General features: G+C 46.5%; 1 protein-coding gene across 1 annotated transcript; it reads left to right on the top strand.

Annotated features, from left to right (window-relative positions):
* The first annotated feature begins 304 nt into the window (after positions 1-304).
* On the top strand, positions 305-17,331 carry LRRC58 (leucine rich repeat containing 58). Its single transcript, XM_054186358.1, has 4 exons — positions 305-835; positions 9,945-10,073; positions 11,397-11,674; positions 13,014-17,331. The coding sequence occupies exons 1-4, from the start codon at positions 321-323 to the stop codon at positions 13,220-13,222; spliced, it is 1,131 nt and encodes a 376-aa protein (XP_054042333.1). The 5' UTR covers positions 305-320; the 3' UTR covers positions 13,223-17,331.
* The last annotated feature ends 212 nt before the right edge of the window (positions 17,332-17,543 follow it).

The following is a 17,543-nucleotide window of genomic DNA, read 5'->3' as shown; positions in this document are numbered from 1 at the left end:
TGTCCCCCACTGCCCCGCCTCCCTCCTATGCTCGTTCCGGGGCCGCGGCGGGTCTCGCCCTCTCCCCGCCGCCAGTCCCGCGGGCTCCCCGCAACCTGCATAACGAGCGCTCGCCCCTCGGCGGCCGCGGGGGCCGCTCTCGCTTCGCCCGCCCGGGATCGAGCATGGGGCCGCGGATGGGGGCAGAGGGTGGGGGCGGTGGCGGGGGCTATTCAGATTCCGGGGCGGGGCGGGGCGGGGCGGGGCCAGGCCTGGGAGCCCCCGGGGTGACGCAAGGGCGGCGGCGGCGGCGCACGGCGACGTCGGTCGGTGCGAGCGGGATGGCGGCGGCGGGTGGCGCGGCCGCGGAGCTGGAGCCAGAGCCGGAGCTACCGTGGCGCGGTCCGGCGGCGGCGGAGGGCGAGGAGGAGGAGGAGGCGGAGGCGGAGCTGGCGGCGGAGCTGGCGGCGCGGCGCAGCGCGGAGGCTCGGCGGCTGGTGCTGCCGCCGCGGCGGCGGCTGTCGGGCCGGCTGCCCGCCGGGCTGTCGCAGTGGTTCCCGGCGCTGGAGGTGCTGGACGTGAGCGGGACGGGGCTGGCGGAGCTGGGCGCGGAGCTGCTGGCCCTGCCGCGCCTCCACACGCTCCTGGCCAAGAACAACCGGCTGGGCGGGCCCGGCTCGCTGCCCAAGGGGCTGGGGCAGGCCCCGCTCGGCCGCTCCCTCCGCGTCCTCAACCTCAGCGGCAACCGCTTCGCCGAGGTGCCGCCCGCCCTGCTGGGGCTGCGCGGGCTGCAGAGCCTCAGCCTCGGCGGCAACCGCCTCCACGGCATCCCGCCCGACATCCAGGAGCTCCGCAGGTGAGGGCAGGGCGCCGGGCGGGACGGGTCCGTCCCCCGCCCCGCACCCGCGGGGGCCGGGCCTTTGCCCCGGGGGGACGAGAAAGAGCCCCGGCGGCTGCCGGGCAAACCCGACCGGATTTTCTCGCCGCTAAGCCGGGCGCCGCCGGCAGCGCGCCTCTGTCTCGCTCCCAGCCTCGGATGTCGCGAAGCACTGCTGCCGCTGCTGCTAACCTGTCTCTGCCCCTTCGCCAGGTTGAGTTGCCAAAACTCAAAGCTGCTCATTGGGCAAGCGATGGGCCTTCTGTGCTCGCTAAGTGGGCGACTCTTTCAGGATTTCCTAGTCCTGGGGCTGCCTCGGTGGCGGGGAGGCTCTCCTAATGACAGTGTGGTTGGTATGAGCGTTGACATGCAGAAGGCGCTCCGTGGCTTTGCTTTAATAGAGATCTCTAGGCGAGAGCAAAGTAAAACCCCTGGTCTCATGCAGCTCATGGCCGCACGATGGACTGCACAGGAGAATAAAGATCTGGTTGTGACTTATGCAAACAATAGGGTCTTTCTGCTGATACAGCTCTAGTTGCGTCAGGGTGCTTGCTGGCATGGTTGGGTTTTTGTTGTATTTCTCTCCACCCATCCGGCTCATGTAGATCTGACAGATCAGCTGATATTCTGAAGCCTAGAGCCCCAGGCTGTGCTCAGGTGCAGTGGTACATCTGGCTCTGGGGCTGGATCAAACCACCACAAGCCAATGACACAGAAACCTATGGCTGAATCATGGCAGTTGGGAACACTGGTGAGGTGGGAACAGATCCGAGGTGGGACCAGGTATTGACTGCCCGCATTGACCTGGGATAGGTACTTCTGAAGCCTGTCATCCTCCTGGGTAAGCCGAAGGCCGTGTTCTGACTCGTAGATTACACACAGGCATCTCGGTGTGTTCAGCTGGTTTCTCAGGCCCCAGACTAGCCCCCGTGTGGCTCTGTGCTAAGACTTGGGGTCTGAAACTTCTTCACCCTACGTCTTCGCTAAGGGACTTGCCAGAGGCAGCCTCTCTTACGCAAATTCTTGAAACCCTGACCCTAAACAGCTGGATTCGCCCCAATGGCTCAGCAGAGTTGCATCCAGTGGAAGCACAGGATGTTTGCAGGGTGCTGTCTCCCACAGTCCTAGGTTGGAGGTACCAGGACTGCTTGAGTGCTGGCGGGAAATGGTTTTGTCCGCTGCAATATAATACAATTGGGTATGTGGCTTTTGCCCAGATGGTACAGCGTGCACCTGTTGAGGATCTGGAGCAATTCTGGGTTAAGCTAAGTATGAGCAATGCTGTGAGGCATTTTGAGTGCCTAGAGAATGCCCATGCCCTTCTTGTCAAAGTTGGGATGCATCCTAGGTTGAGGCTGTCATGAGGAGGAACATCAGCTTTCTCTCTGTTCAGGAGCAGTTGCTTCAGGGATAAAGAAGGAAAAGAGGACAATGGCACCACTTCATGGAAGACGAGGCCAATGGAAGAGGGCAGTTGTGTATGCGAGATGATCCACGTTGCCTCCATAACATGCCTGATGGCGTCCAGGATGTAGTTGGGATCTGATTGTTGTGTCCACCTCTAAGGCAGTGTTGTGTCCACTCACTGCTGCTGCTGCTTACATGCCCTCCTCTGTAGTTGTGGTTTCTCCCTCTCTCTTTTTTTCTTCTTTTCTTTTTTCTTTTTTTCTTCACCCCTCCCCCCAGCCCCCAAGAAAACAAACCTCAGCCTGGCTGCAGCCTGTGCTGCTGACCCTGGGAAGGTACCAGGCTGCATAGCACTGCATGTGATGCTGTGCTCCGTGCTGCACTGCTGTCAAACTGCTGCTGCATGGTTACTCTGCTTTGTTCCTCTGGCCTGGCCTGCCCTGGAGCAAGGCTCCTGTTTGTCCTGTCCTGCAGCTTTTCTTGGGCTGGTCATGCTTGAACCCCAGCATGACAATTCTGAGAGGGCAAATGCGGACAAGGCTATTGAACTGTCTGGTTATCGTTACAAAGTGACGTGTCAGGTAGAAAAACTAGACTAGACCCAGCTTGTGTCTGCCGCCCATGTAATCACTGCTAACTCGCTGCTAACGTGTCACCATAATATAATTGAACTTTAGCTCAAGATAGCAAATCTGTGCCCTACCAGAAGCGTCACCTTCTTTACCGCTATGCCATCAGTGACTCCTCTGGGAGTTTTGGGACTGCTTAAGTAACAAAAGGGAGGAGCACGCTTGCCAGAGCTGGGAAAAACCAATACTTTATAATCTAATATTCCTCCAGAGGGGATCTTAGATCTGCTTGTTGAAGCCAGATAGCCAATGACCTCACGCCCTTGCCAAAAAGATAATAAATATATACTGGAGAGAAACTGCTGCCAGACCCTCCTCCCACTGCCAATAACAGAGGTGTCTGCAACGTGAGCGTGCATAGTGTTGTAGTGCGTAAAATGAGCCTGAGCAAGGACAGAGCAGAGCCAGCTGTTGTGGCAAGGCAAAACAGAGGCATCCATTTGTTTCTGAACTCTGGGCCAGGAGCTGGGACCTGATGTAGGTGTTGAGGCTTCTGTTAACCTCATGGCTCAAGCTGTAAGTGTCTGTCTTGCTGTTGCTGGCAAGGCAAGACTTTGAGCCTTTTTCCACATGCAACTGCCCATAAAAGAAATTTTTCTCATGTCTTGTGGTCTCTGAGACCACAGAGGAATGCAGGCAGCACTTTGACCGGACACGTTCTTCCTGCTGGTACTAGAGTTCCTGAGGCCAGCAGTTCTCTTCTTCCCGTGACCCTGGCAGCTTCCCATTTGCTCCAGCCACTGATTATAAAGCTAAGCAGACTTGCAGAGATCTAGAAATACTGCTTATGTATCCAGGGAATGTCTGAGTTCTGATGAGATTTTTAAAAAAAAAAAAAACACAAAACATTCTTGATAACTAAGCCTTATGTCTGTCTTCTGCACCCCATACGGTTTCCTGTTGTGGTTTTTGAAGGGGTATCATGTCAGTTTTGGTGAAGGCCAGGAATACAGCAGGTAAGGATTCTACGTGGTGAAGTAGAAAGTATAAAAAGCTGATGGGTCTGATCTGCCAAAGGAGAAGGAATATGTTGGCAACTACAAACACAAAGGCCCTTGAATGAGAGATGTGTGCCATGTGTTGTTACTCACATGAAGATAATAAATCCACAGCTTTGCAGCAAGATGGGGTCAGGCATTTTGTGCAAAACTTTTCCGCTACTATGTTCCTGGTGATTTGGCAAGTTAGTGGACAACAATAAGAACCACAGCCAGTCCTGCTGCTGCCTTGTCTTACTCCTTCCAGCTTCAGCCATCTGCGCCATCCTTGGCCAGACAAATCTTTGCACGCAGTGCATAATCCTGCATGGAAAGTGAGTTCCTTTCACCTGATTATCAGTTACCACCTAGGCCATTGCAGAAGGACCAGCTGTAGATGTCCTGATGCTTGAAGCTTCCTTCACGTGGCTTTATAAGTGGATGATCACCATTGCTCTGGTGATGGCAGCAGGATGATGCTGATCATAGCATGCCAGCACCAAGGATGAATAGCCTTTGCTTCATGTTTTCCACTAGAAAAATGCAATGCTCTTTCCTCTGAATTCCACCATAAGTGTCTATGGTGACCTGCAACAGCCTCTTACATTTCTGAGAAAAGCAAGTCTGGGCCCTGCTGAGGGCTTTTTTCAATCATGTTGAGGCTGTGCCAGCTCTTTCTGTATACCCACCACCCCCAGTTACTGTCAGCTAGCAGTGTCAGTACAGCGCAAGACCTAAATTGCAACATTGACTGTTGCTGTGGATTTAGAGTAGACAATGCACCAGATGGGTGAGAGCAGCCCTCTTTGCATTGCTTTCCTGTTTGTTGCCAGATACAAGGTGAGCTTAGCATAGGTAGACATAAGCATGATCTTTTCTGTTCTCCCTCCAACATTGACCTTGCTGTGCTTTCAGTGTGAGATGTTATGGTCAGTCACTCTCAGACTCGATTCACAGCCCCCAGCAGCTCCTGAATTGTAATCTGCGTAGATGTCCCACCCCTGTACAGGTTGTGTATGTCCTTCCTCTGCCCATCCAGCTGGGGATGCACTAAGGGGCATCGTGTGTTGTAGCTGGTGAGCTAAAAATGCGGTCATCTACATGTGCTATTTTGGACAAAATTTGTTTGGCAAGTCTGGTAAAGTGCAGCTCCAATCTTCACTGTCCAACTGTGGCTTTTGGCTTAAGGGTGCATGAATTGCCCTCATCAGCCTGCACGCTTGGGGAAATGTCTTGCGAGCATCCCATAAAGGGAAGAATTCTCAAGAGCTTAGCGAAATGCAATCCATACCTTGAATCTCCAGATGTGAATTCTGAGTCTTACTCTTCTAGTTAATGCTCTTGCCCTCAGTAGAACACCAGGAGCAGGCGGAAAGAGCTTGGAAAAGAGACAGGTTCTTTCCAGGCATCTGCCATGCATGCTCCTTTCCTTCTTGCTTGGGTTCCTCTAGTAAAGCTCAGTTGTGCAAGGGCTGGGATCAAAGGCCTCGAACGCCTAACTGGATTCATCCAAGTTTTGTATGAAGGCTTAGATGCAATGAAAACCAGAGTATTTGCTTTTATTCGTGGGTAGTATTAAGCATGTTAGACAAGCATACACTTAAGCACGACTGTTACACAGTGTGGGAAAAACGGCAAGTGAAGCTTTGATAAAGATACGGCATTAGGAAATCTGCTTGCTGCCTCCTTTTTTCTTCCCCTCTTCAAACGTTTTGCAAATAGTTTTCAGACGACTGTTTGATCTTAAATTTGCGTGTCAGCAAAGGCTATGCAGTTCTCTCAGGAATTAGCAAATCGTAGAACAGGGCTAACAGGAGTGTATTGTGGGCGCTTTTAAATTCCTGCCTTGCATGAGCCTCAAAATTGCCCTGGAAATTTATTGCTAAAAAGTTTATCTTAAAAAGACCTGGAGCTATTTCAGGCTCGTTGTTTCTTTTTAGATTACCTATTTAGACGCATCTGTTTGATGTCAGCTGTTAAATTTTATCCATAGAAGCATCTGTGGGGAAACAGGGCGGATTGGAAATTTGAGTATCTTCAGTACCAGAAGACATTCTCCCCTTGAAACATGATAATGAAAGTGTCATGATAATTGATAGGGTATCAAAAATACCTCTAGTGCTCAGAGTGGGCTCTTCTTATTAACCAAGTGTTTTGGGGCTTTTTGATTTGTTTTGTGCGATATGACGATGACCTGGAAACCTCAAGGACATACTGCAGCAAGAATGTGCAGTCTCTTGGCATGTTAAATTTTGCTGCCACCACCTGAATCGGTTCATAGTTGTTTGAGCATTTCCCCGCTCCCTTCCCATATGTAAAGTGACTTACACAGCCACCCTACAGCCCGCTGGTGTGAAATCCCCTGCTAGAGAGGAGGGACACGCGATGGGCTTGGCGTGCCGTAGTTAGTACTGGCTGTGCTGAGCGAGGGGCCTGCTGGATATGAGGCTGAAAGGGACTCTGGCCTTTTATTAGTGTATTTGTAAACATTGCTAAAAGGCAGGAGAGAAAGTCTCAGCCCCTGTTAGTTACTCTGTCAAATGGAGGGGGTGGGGTTCATTTTTTGTTGAGATGGGTTTTGTTAGTGTTTGTCCCCTCTTGAAACTCGTTCAGCCAGAGCCTGTGTGGCAGGTTGGAAGCACATAATTTATTCTAGCTTCAAAAATAGGAACTGAGTTTATATTTGTTTGAGGCTGGTTGCTCTCTGGCTTTTCTAAGTTCCTGGACTGACTTTTGAAAGTACAGAAAAATTCCAGCTCCCCCTGTGTGTACACAGCGATGCATGAGACCTTAGCTGGCTGGTCCAAATGACTATGCAGATTAATGATTGTCAGAAAAACTGTGTCTCGGTGTGAAAGGTTAGTTAGAAGTATTCACTAAGCTCAGTCTCGTCTCTGCTATGGTCCTCCTGTGAAAAACTATGGTAAACATTGTGGATTGCTTCATTAGAGGTGCTCTCGCTCATCTTATGGAGCAGCAAACTGCCCCCTCCCAAGCAGGACAGCTCGAGAGCCAGCGTTGCCTTGGCCTCTAGATACAGGCTTAGTAAGGCACAAAAATCAGGGCAGGAGTAGATGAGCTAGGAACAAACTGTGGCCCCAGTGGTGTGGTCAGTGCTCACTGCAAAAAAAAATCCTTGCCTGTGTCATGATTAGCTTTGCTCCAACAATTCTTGGTACTTTAATTTGATGCAGAAATGATTGTTTTTAATTTCTCCATCTTGCTCAGCCATGGCTAGGCTAGATCCTTCTTTCTCGCAAATTGTGTTTTGGGCAACGGGAGTTACAGATTTCTTTTGGCTACTGATCAGTGTTTCAGTGGAAGCTGTAAGAATATCTTTGCTCTATTTAAATAAGTTTCTCTATTGTTTCAAAACCTCCTGCCTGTGTTCTTTTTTAATAAATTTACTATCTAATTCATATCATAAGTTCATGTTGGAAATTCTGAATTTGCTATACTGGACTGGGCTCAGGGAGTTGTTAGTCTACTGACCTCGAAAAGGTGATTCAGAAGAAAGGTAAAAAGAAAACAATTTTTAAGGAGTCCCTTGTTGCCACTAAAGGAGTTATCTTATTTAGTGGATTTCTGGTTAGAAACAGTTTGTGGTCTGATGTTGGGGCTTTATATCCTAGCTAGTATAACTGAGTGTTTTCATTATAGAGGCTTTACAAAGAATGAATTTGAAAGCTGTAAATAGTTTGTAGGCAGTGTTTTTGCATGCTTAGTTTGTGCAGTAAGCTAGTCTTGAAACTTAGGCATTTCAGGCCTTGAAAGGAATTTCAAAAACACTTTTTACTGTATATTTTGCACCCTTCTTCCCCTTCCCTGGTAGTATGTGTTTTTATGCAGTATGGCTTTATGGGCATTATTGTCTTCAAGCACAGAGGATGAAGAGTTAATTATTCACTTTTCCTAGGAAGTGGAAACTTGTACACATCTAAACCTTGATTAAACATTGAAATCCACATTACTAGAATTCCCTTGCCCAACAGTTTTCAGAGTGGGCTCCAACAATGGCATGGAGTTCAAATATGCCTAGGAATTCTATGGTCAGCAGTTAAGTCCCTAATGAGAGCCAAGCAGCCTAAATCCACCTTGGGAAACAATGGAGGTTGAAGGAGGAATTTTGGTTAAAACTCAGGGCTTTGTTAGGGGATCAAAATTTAATTAAAAATAATCTCCCCTCGAGGTGGTCTCTGTACAGCAGCCTTCCTCTTACCCCCACTCCTCACCTACAGGTTGTCTGTGTAGAAGGGAGGTTACTTTTGAGCAGTGGGGGTTTGGTAGTGTTTTTTTTCCAGTGTACTTTCTTCCGTGTTCAGAATAACCTCCAAATGTGTTGTTCTACTTGATCTCTTAGCTGAAGCAAGTATAGTTACTTCCTTTCATATAGTCAAATTAGGTTTAAGGCTTAATTTTGTGACCGCTTTGTCAAATTTCAGTTATTTATCTTGCCTCCGACATACTCCAGAAAGGTAAGCGAATCCAGGGGGAGGTAAGCTCTGAGAGCATCTCTTGGTGTGTTGCAGAGGCCTGTTCTGTTCTTCGCTGTTGTGCAGATGGACCTTTGTGTTGTGTTGGTGGCCCCTGTAACCCAAACAGCTGCTGTCATTGGATCTTTGGAGTTCAAGTTTCCTGTAAGAACTGAACAAAATATTCTCTTTCTACCGTTCTTTTTCTCCATCCCACAGGAAGCCTCAGGGAGGAGCTTTTCTGGTGCTCCACACCTGCTGTGGCACAGTTGCAGTGTTTGGACCTCTGGGTCGACCACCATATCCCTTGGGTGGTTTGGTTTCTTTGCCAGTTGTGTCCATAGCCTTTGTCAATTGCTGGGGTGAGATGAAGGTGTGTCCTATTCCAAGGAGGTTATAAGCTGTTCTTAAAGAAAGGCTGATGGAGCCTGGATGACTTCTCTGTCCCTGAGCTGCAGAGAATGCTTGGTGGGTCAGAGGGGGCCAGCGTACACTGTAGTTATGCAGCTAACCTGAGTATGTACTGGAGATCTTGAACCAGCACCTGCAGACAGGTCCATGGGATCCACCTGTTTCAGGCATGGGAAAAAGTATTGTCTGGATGATGATTAGCAATGGTGTCTCTTCCCAGACAGAAGTGCCCAAACTGAACCTGCCTTAGCTCCTCTTCCAGACAGCATCTGAGAACAGGAGAGGAAAACTATTTGGCTCTTAAATGGGGACTTGAAGCTATTATGCTTGACAATTTTCCTTCCTAGAAGGGCAGCGATGCACAGCAAATACTGGCTACTCCACCTGGCAGAAGGGATCTAGTGCCTCTCTTCATTCCTGTCTCCCATCCACTGAGTTTTCACAGGACGTTCAGTGATTTTTATTTTTTTCTTTTATTTAGGCCCAAACTGCAGTTAAGCCCAGGTAACGTTTTTGGTAGCTCTGGGCTCCATGAGTTCAGTATACTGAAATCAGCCTATCTGAGAAATGGCATGCATGTACTTGTGTGATTTAGATGCACTCTGTGCTTTTGCAGCGTGATGTTGTCGGTATGTGAACTGCATCAAAGCAGGACTATCTGCCTCCAACTTCTGCTGAAAGGTTTCAGTTCGTCACCGAGGAGTCAAATGATACCATAAAGAGCAATTAGCACTTGTGCAGGGCTGAGACACACGGGATTTTGGGGGAGAGCCACTGCTCTCTTCCTTTGCTCCTATTGGAACTGAGAGCTCCCACTGGCTGCAGCAGGAGCTGCGTCAGTGCTGCAGACCCTGTGTGCACAAGCTTCTGTTCCTTGGAAATAGGAGCAGAAGCTTTGCATGTGGGGTTGGTGTAGGAATACGTGGTTGTCTGATGCCTACCTACAAATGTAATGGTGATTGCAGGAGGCTGGAGGTAAATCTCAACATTATCTGCTGGGAAACAGCAGCTCTGTTGTAATTTTGATATGCAACATAGCTTTTTTTTTTTTCCTTCAGCAAATTATCTCATACATAGTCACCTGTACATTTTCTTTAAGAAATCTGGGAGATGAGAAGACCAGACCTAGTGTTAAATTAAACCGCAAATGACCTTAATGAAATAATGCAGTGTTATCTCTTCTCTTTCTCAGTTTAGAGTTTCTGTACCTTGGAGGGAATTTCATTACTTCAATTCCACCTGAATTAGCAAACCTGCCTTCTCTAAGCTATCTAGTTCTGTGTGACAACAAGATCCAGAGCATTCCACCTCAGCTGGCACAGTGAGTATTTACTGTCATCAGCCACCAGCTGTAATTAACTCTTTGAACTTTTTCTTCTGCATGTGTGGATAAAAGCACCTTATTTGTCCTTCAGTTTATTGATGTGACTAGACTTGAACAAGAAGATCCTGAGCATGGTGCACTGCAAGCAGACCATGAATATGTAATATGGAAATCTCAATCAAAGGGTTATGGGGAAAAAAAAAAACGTCACCAAGTGTACACTTTAAGGTGAATTAATAGGTTTGTACTGGGAGCCCTGAGAAGTACCTGGGCAACTCAGAAAAGATAAACTGCCATGCTACTGTATTCTTAGTGATGAATGCTTGGTCTGTTTTGTCTTTCACCCAAAGCCTTTTTATGCGTGCTTTTGTGTTGTACCATCTCCTGTGTTCCCTTGGTGTTTCTTACTCTAGGATCGCAGAATGGTTTAGTATTTGTTAAATCCTACAGCACAGCTCTAGAGGATGAGTTACTGCTTTCTCTGTTTCATAATGGGGGAAAGAGGACACTGTAAACCCTGTATGGGTAGCCTAAGATGGGAGGTGAAAAATTCGGTGTGTATCTGTAACCCTAAAAGCAATTGGATGACAGCATGGAGTTTTCTGAATTGGAATTTGATGGTACAGTGGGATTATTCTTGATGTACAATGTTTAATGATTCCAGTTGTCTTGTAACTTGTACTGGTTTGAGAGCATCCCTGGACGCTGTGCTGGAGCGTTGCTTTGTGCTTTCTGAGAGGAGAACGCCTCCTCCAAAAGCCAAGAAACTGCTTGTCACTCATGTCGATGCCAGCCTGGCCTGATCTTACTTGGCTTCTGAGATCTGGTAGTATCACAGCACAAGGTGATACAGCCGCAAGCAATGAAAACATGGGGTTTTCCAGGGTTGGCTGCCTACCAGCAGTCATCTTTAATGCATGAGTGAAAGCAGGTGACTTATTCAAAGTGTTGCATGGAACCGTTCTTGATGCATGCACTGGGTACAAGGAATCACCGTCTCTCCCTGAAAGCAGTCAGTTCATACACTTTCGTTCTGTGCTACCCTTTTTTGGGGTGTGTAGTGGGAAATACTGAGAGGGACAGCAGCATATTTGAGGCTGTGTTTCTTTAACAGGCATTCAGCAGGTGAGCCAAGTTTTCTAGGGCATTGCGTGTGCTGGAGTAGCAGCAGCTCTTTTAGCATGGATTTATGCTTTAAAAGGAAGAAAAGCCAAAGGAAAAGAAATTGGTGTGAGAGGGGAGAATGATCAGGTCTGTGTAATGCAGTTGTGGAACGATTTTGCTTGCACATCTTGACAGGGTTTCTATCTCCATCCTCAGGCTGCATTCCCTGCGTTCCCTTAGCCTGCACAACAACCTGCTGACGTACCTTCCTCGAGAGATCCTTAACCTGGTTCACCTGGAAGAGCTGAGCTTGCGTGGGAACCCACTGGTGGTTCGATTTGTCCGTGACCTGACCTACAATCCACCAAGCCTTCAGGAACTGGCTGGACGCACAGTTAAAACTCGCAATGTTCCCTACGCTCCCAGCGATCTCCCAGAGAATCTCGTCCGTTATCTGAGCTTGGCCAGCAACTGTCCCAATCCTAAATGCGGGGGTAAGTTCTCCTTAACTGCTTAGCTTCCTGCTTTTACCTGATGGGTTTTCTTTCCCTCTGACTTGCCATGACTTTAGTAGCTCGATCAGGTTAGATGTGTTGTTGCATCCAAATTCTATCTGTATTTCATTGGCTCCAGATCTCCTGTAAACTTGTCTTTACAGAACCGTGTTCACTTAGGAACGATGTTCGGAGTTGTAGTGCTGGTTTACTGTATTTGCATGGGAATATTAGACAGTGTTTCTGTCGGAGTCTTTGCAGCTCATCCGCAGCACTCCACTAGGCTTTTATGGCTGAAGTTTCTGATCCATCTGCCCTGAAATAGCTCAGACTAAGTAATGGAGAGGAGAACTTTTGCCAGCACTTTTGCTGAACAGCAAGCTTCACTTCATAGAAAAGCCTGGAATAGTTGGGCTTAATTTGGCTTAATCTTTATCCAGAGTAAATGATCTGCGCGTTCAGCCTTTAGAAGATTAAGGAAAACAAAAAATCATTAATTAGTATCTACCCTCTATAATGCAGTCTGTTATCTCCTTGTAGGACGATAGTAAAGCATGCTCTATAAACAAAGACGGAAGGGCTGGAACTTGTGTTGAAAGGGAAAGACATTTTCCTTTTTTAGAGTTTTGCACAGTTTGGCTAGCAGTGGATTCTTTTTCACTTTTCCTTGTGAACTAGCACAGTACTGCAGCGTGACTCTAACACTGCAGGAGAAGAGCTTACTCCAGACCAGCTGGGACTTAAAAACACCACTGGAAACTTCTGAAAATGTCAGTGTCTAAAATCACTGGCTGTGACAGGAAGAGAACCTAATTGTGTGTTACAGTAACACTGTTGCCATGGAAAGTAGCAGCCAAACTCAGCATGGTGACTTCACTCAAGCAGAAGAAAAGTGGAGCTATGAAGGTCTATTTGTGAACGCATTTTTGCTAGCTGGTAGAAGAGGTTTTACAAGTTTGAAAATAGAGTAGATGAATTAATTTGACATTTGAGAAGTTTGCAAATTCCCAGCAATTTCTCCCTAGTGGTTAGAAGAAATTGACAAATTCTGTGGAAGTAGCTGCCCTGTGTCTTCTGATGCAGAGTGTGCCGTTCTGAACCACCTATCAAATACAGTTTTACAGGATATTTTTCTTTTTACTAAGAAAAGAAAATTCACGTTTCCAGAGGTGTCCTGGTACTTTCTCTTCCTCCGTTATCCCTTGTCCTTCTGTGTCCAGTGCTGTGTCAATTAAATCCTAATTTCAGTCATTTGCACCAGACACAACCACCTTGCAGAGCTTCCAGATTTCTCCGCACAGGGTCTCATATGTTGTTATTGTCCCCTCTGCCCTTACAGGCGTCTACTTTGACAGCTGCGTCAGACAGATCAAGTTCGTTGACTTCTGCGGGAAGTATCGCCTCCCCCTGATGCACTACCTGTGCTCCCCAGAGTGCTCCTCTCCCTGCAGCTCTGCCTCCCAGAGCTCGACTTCCCAGAGCGAGTCTGACTCTGAGGACGAAGCCAGTGTCGCTGCGCGCAGGATGCAGAAAGTCCTTCTGGGATAACGGGGAGCAAAAGGGGAAGACTGGAAGGAAAACGTATTTGGAAAGCAATAATGGAACAGCAAAGTATGAGCCTCTGGCCTGAAGGGCTCACTAGAAACTGTCCTCAAGTCCATGTAAGGGGCAGAACATCTTAGCAAGCCTAGACTTGCTTGGTGCAGTGCTACTTAGGAGAACTAACTCAGTGGCATACTGCCTGTAGGGTGCCTGGGGTTGTTAGAAACATCTGCTGTCTGGGAGACATCCCCCCTCCCTCCCTCGTACGGGCTGGGGAGGGGAATTTCTTCTCACTGGCTGATTGAGAAGGGTTTTAATAGATGACACTTCACTGGACTTCAGTCATCCTGCAGAGCAAAGGAGATTGTCCAGATCTTTTAACACTGTGGTAAATCAGAAACAGGCTAATGATGCCGTGTGAGTATGTATGGACCCCAATGTTTTATATAGAGTTTTGATTCTTTGCTGTCTCCTCTGATTTCAGTTACAGATTTTACACCCATCCACTAAAAATGAGAGTTGGGGTTTTTTTGTGCAGGAGTAGATTTTTCCAAACTCTGTTTACTCTTCTTTTGCCTAGAGGCGTAGGGTCTCTGTGCTGTTACAGATGTTACAACCGTCATAGAACTGAGCCACCTTTTTTTTCCCTTGTTATACCAAGCTGCTCTTAGTGTTTCCTTCTAACCTTATTCATTATTTTTCCTCCCTCTGCCTCTTCCCATTACACCTGGAGTGTTGCTGTCTTTATGGTGCCTTCAGATGAGTTGTTCTATTGAGACTTGGTGTCATTCAGACTTGTGGCCGTGCAAGGGACCAGATACCATGCTCTGTATCATGTTTTTGAGTCTCAGCTTACTGGAGCAAATCTGCTTTTATATCTGTGAATTGCAGGAAAGGTCTTGATTGACACTTCTTGTTTCTAAACAACCATGTCCCCCTGCTGCTGATAGCTCTGCTATGCTTGGTGCACAGTTACGTTCCGTAAGGTCACCTGCTTAAAGGAGGCAGCCGCTTAATGAATTGGAAGTACTGAGAAAAGTGCCATGGAGAATATTTTTTTTTTCCTAATCATCACATGAGAGGAAACGCCGGTAGGGAGGCTAAGGAGCGTTGTCTGAGCATCTTGCACAAGGTGGTTTTGGAACTTCTTCCTTATTTATTTGTTTGCATTTGCTTGTGTTATAATAGCTTTGGCAGTCTGTTGGTTTGTTCAAATAACACATTTGGTTATCTTAAACTCTTTTTAAAAGAAAATAGCTCAGAATTTTTAAGTATCAGGAAATAGCTTAAAAATTAATATTATGAATTGAGAGGTATCTATAAATCTACTTCATGGGGCTGTTGTGTGTTTTGCTCAGTGAGAGATGCCCCTTTATTAATATTTCATGGCAAACAATCAGTCCTTTTGATGGAGTTTCAGGTAGAGCAAATCCAACTGTGCCTTCGAATGCACGAGCAGAGCAAATACATTGTGTTAAGAAGCTAACTGAACAAGAAAAACTTTTCTTAACCCACTTTGGCCCTATGGGGGAAATGAGAAACCTGTGCTCTACTCCTGCATTCAGAAAACACACGTACCTATTTGAATATCTTATGGCAGCTCTCTGTTAATGGTCCTGTTTAATTATATTTGACACTTTATATATTAAAGCACTTTGATAATTCTACTCTTTGTAACTAGCCTTAGTGATTTTTTTTTTATTATTATTTTTTATTAGACTACAAGTTTTCCTTTAATGTGACCAGAAGAACAAGGTCTGTGAAACTTTGTACGTTGCAGTCTGTCTCGGTGTGCAGGTTGAACTTCTTGCCGTGCATTTCCTTGACAGCACTGCTCATTTGCCTGGTTTCCTTTGGAGAGAACTGGAATTTGAAAGAAATGATCTGGTTGTAAAATAGCACCCCATCCGTTATTAGTCATTGCAGTTTAGTCTGAAGATTCCCCACACGCACAGATCCACAAGGAACTAAATTGTACATGCTCTGTGCCTTTCCAAGTAACTTTTTTAAAGTATAGTTTTAAGACACAATAAGGTGTATGTGCAAAGCAACTGAATGCCAGTTAAGCAAATTCTGTGAGGTTTGCTTGGGGAAGAAGAACCTACAGACTTTGAGAGAAACAAACTGCGTGGTGCTGTTGGTTAAATTGGGATCAGTGAGTGGCCTGCGTTGTGTTCTTCATCTCCTCTTTCAGATGCTTCTTTCTGTCACAATTAAATGTCGTCATACTGATGCTGAAGGACAGTAAACTGGTTGCACAGACACAATTTAAAACTGACTGCTAGTATAACAGTAGTGAGCAACTGAGTGATCTAGAGCTTGGCTCTTCCACCAGTGAAAGTGTGCCACACAAGTTGGGATCTCAAAAGCACTTGAGCTCAGGGCCTTGAGGTACCACCTTCCTTTCTTCTCTTTCGCAGCAGTTGTCTTGAAGTCATGCATTTTTTCACTTCACAAAGTCACATTTCACCACGGTTCCTGTTTGCACAGGAGCACCTCCGTGTGTGATGGGCTAAGACCAGTGGTGTCTGCTGCTAATTTAGCTCCATCCTTAACTGCATTTTCTTTCCTAACTGAACAGGCATCCATTTCTGCCCCAATCATAATAGGGCTGGGCTAATAGGCTAATCTTTTTTCACAGCTTCTTCGCTGTAGCCAGGTGAAAGCTTGCCAGCTTATGCAGTTGATATCTCTATGCATTTTTAGACTTGATAAAATGTCTCTTAAAAATTTATATGTATTCCCAAATATACCTACCAAGTTTTCTTTTTGCTGCTGGGCTTTAAAGAGCAATTCAAGTAAGTCAAAATTTAAAACAATCAAGGACTTGTAAGAAAAACAAATGGTTGGTTGGAGTTGTTTTTTTTTCCCCTTGGAGGTGGATTTGAGAGGACTAGGGATGCAGGTTTGTACTGCAGTGCTTGGAGTGCCTGCAGTGCCTGTACTGAGGCCCCTGGAGTCAAGTTTTTCAGCAATTGTTAGCCCCCAAAGTCTGGAAAATGTACTGGGCAATAAAATCGGTAAGATGGATGGTAGGGACTAGTTCCTACCATCCTCTTTTCAGGGGTCCTGAGAAGTAGAGAGTGGTTTTGCCAGCATTATAGCTCTCTGTCAGTTTTGAATAGTGGATTTCAATTCCTACACATGCGTCTCCAAGTGAAGTCTTCAGTCAGTGTTTTGGTATCAGTCCCCTTGTTGCTACAGCAGCCCAGCACGTCCGGCTTTTGAAACTGTTCTTAAGCCGAGGCACAAGTGTGTGAAGCAAAGTTGTTCATTCCTTCTTCCCCGCGGGGCCCAGGGCCCTGCCCGCATTCATCCTCTGCCCCGCCATCTCTCTGCCAAGGGGAGCTGCTGGTGCCTTTCTGAATGCAGGTGCTTAATGTGAACAGTGGGGTCGTGTTAAAAAGAGGCAAAATATCAATTTGACTGGAAGCAACTTATACAGTTGCCAATTCTTTTATGTTTCTCTTTCTTTAGTAAGAGGTGAGACTTGAGGAAGTCAGTAATGAATATTTAAACATACTCTGAAGCGGCCAGATGCAGTTTTTCATGGGCTTCTGTCCTGGGCATTTTAAGTCTTTGCAATCTTGTGTTGAATTATAATGGGAGTGGGGGGGAGGGAGGGGGGAACCAGCTCCTTTTTGTTCCTTACTCTTATTGGCAATAATGAATGGAAGGAATTTAATCCAATGAAAGTAATGAAACTTAATCCCTGCAATGTGTCTTTGTTACACAGTTCAAAGAACTATTTTAATGCATCTTATTCACACCATGCCCTCCCTCCCCAACTGAAGATACTTCAAATAGACTACTTCAGAATGCACACTAATACACCAGTAACTCTATCTTGGAAACCTTTCTATTGATTATTTCATTTGCCTGCCTGACTAGAGGATTGATCTTTTACTGACCGGAACATTAAGGGTAGAAAGGGTTCTCGTCCAGCATTCTTGTTGAATTTTTATCACGAGCATTTGTTCTAGGAAGTCTGAAAGTGCCTTATGTTTTTTAAAGTGTATTTTGCTAGAAATGTATGAATGTAGAATATCTCTAACAGTATTTCATTATGAGCTGTAAAACAAATTGCGAACACTAAACCAAAAATGTTATTTCTACAGTTGTCTGTCCATTATTTGCCGGCATCTTGATTCTGGTATTGCCACAGGCAGAACCCTTGCAGAATTGTGAACGTTAAAAATGGGGCTGTACATGGTCAGGGAACGGATGAGATTTGACCTGTGCTCTGTAAAACCAAGAGCAGGTGAGACTTCCAGAGGGACTGCTGAAACTCTTGGGTGTTGTGGCCCACTTGTGACAGACCAGTGTG

The sequence above is a fragment of the Rissa tridactyla genome, chromosome 1, assembly GCF_028500815.1.
Source record: "Rissa tridactyla isolate bRisTri1 chromosome 1, bRisTri1.patW.cur.20221130, whole genome shotgun sequence".
NCBI classification, from domain to species: Eukaryota; Metazoa; Chordata; class Aves; order Charadriiformes; family Laridae; genus Rissa; species Rissa tridactyla.
This window is presented reverse-complemented; position numbering and strand designations above follow the sequence as displayed.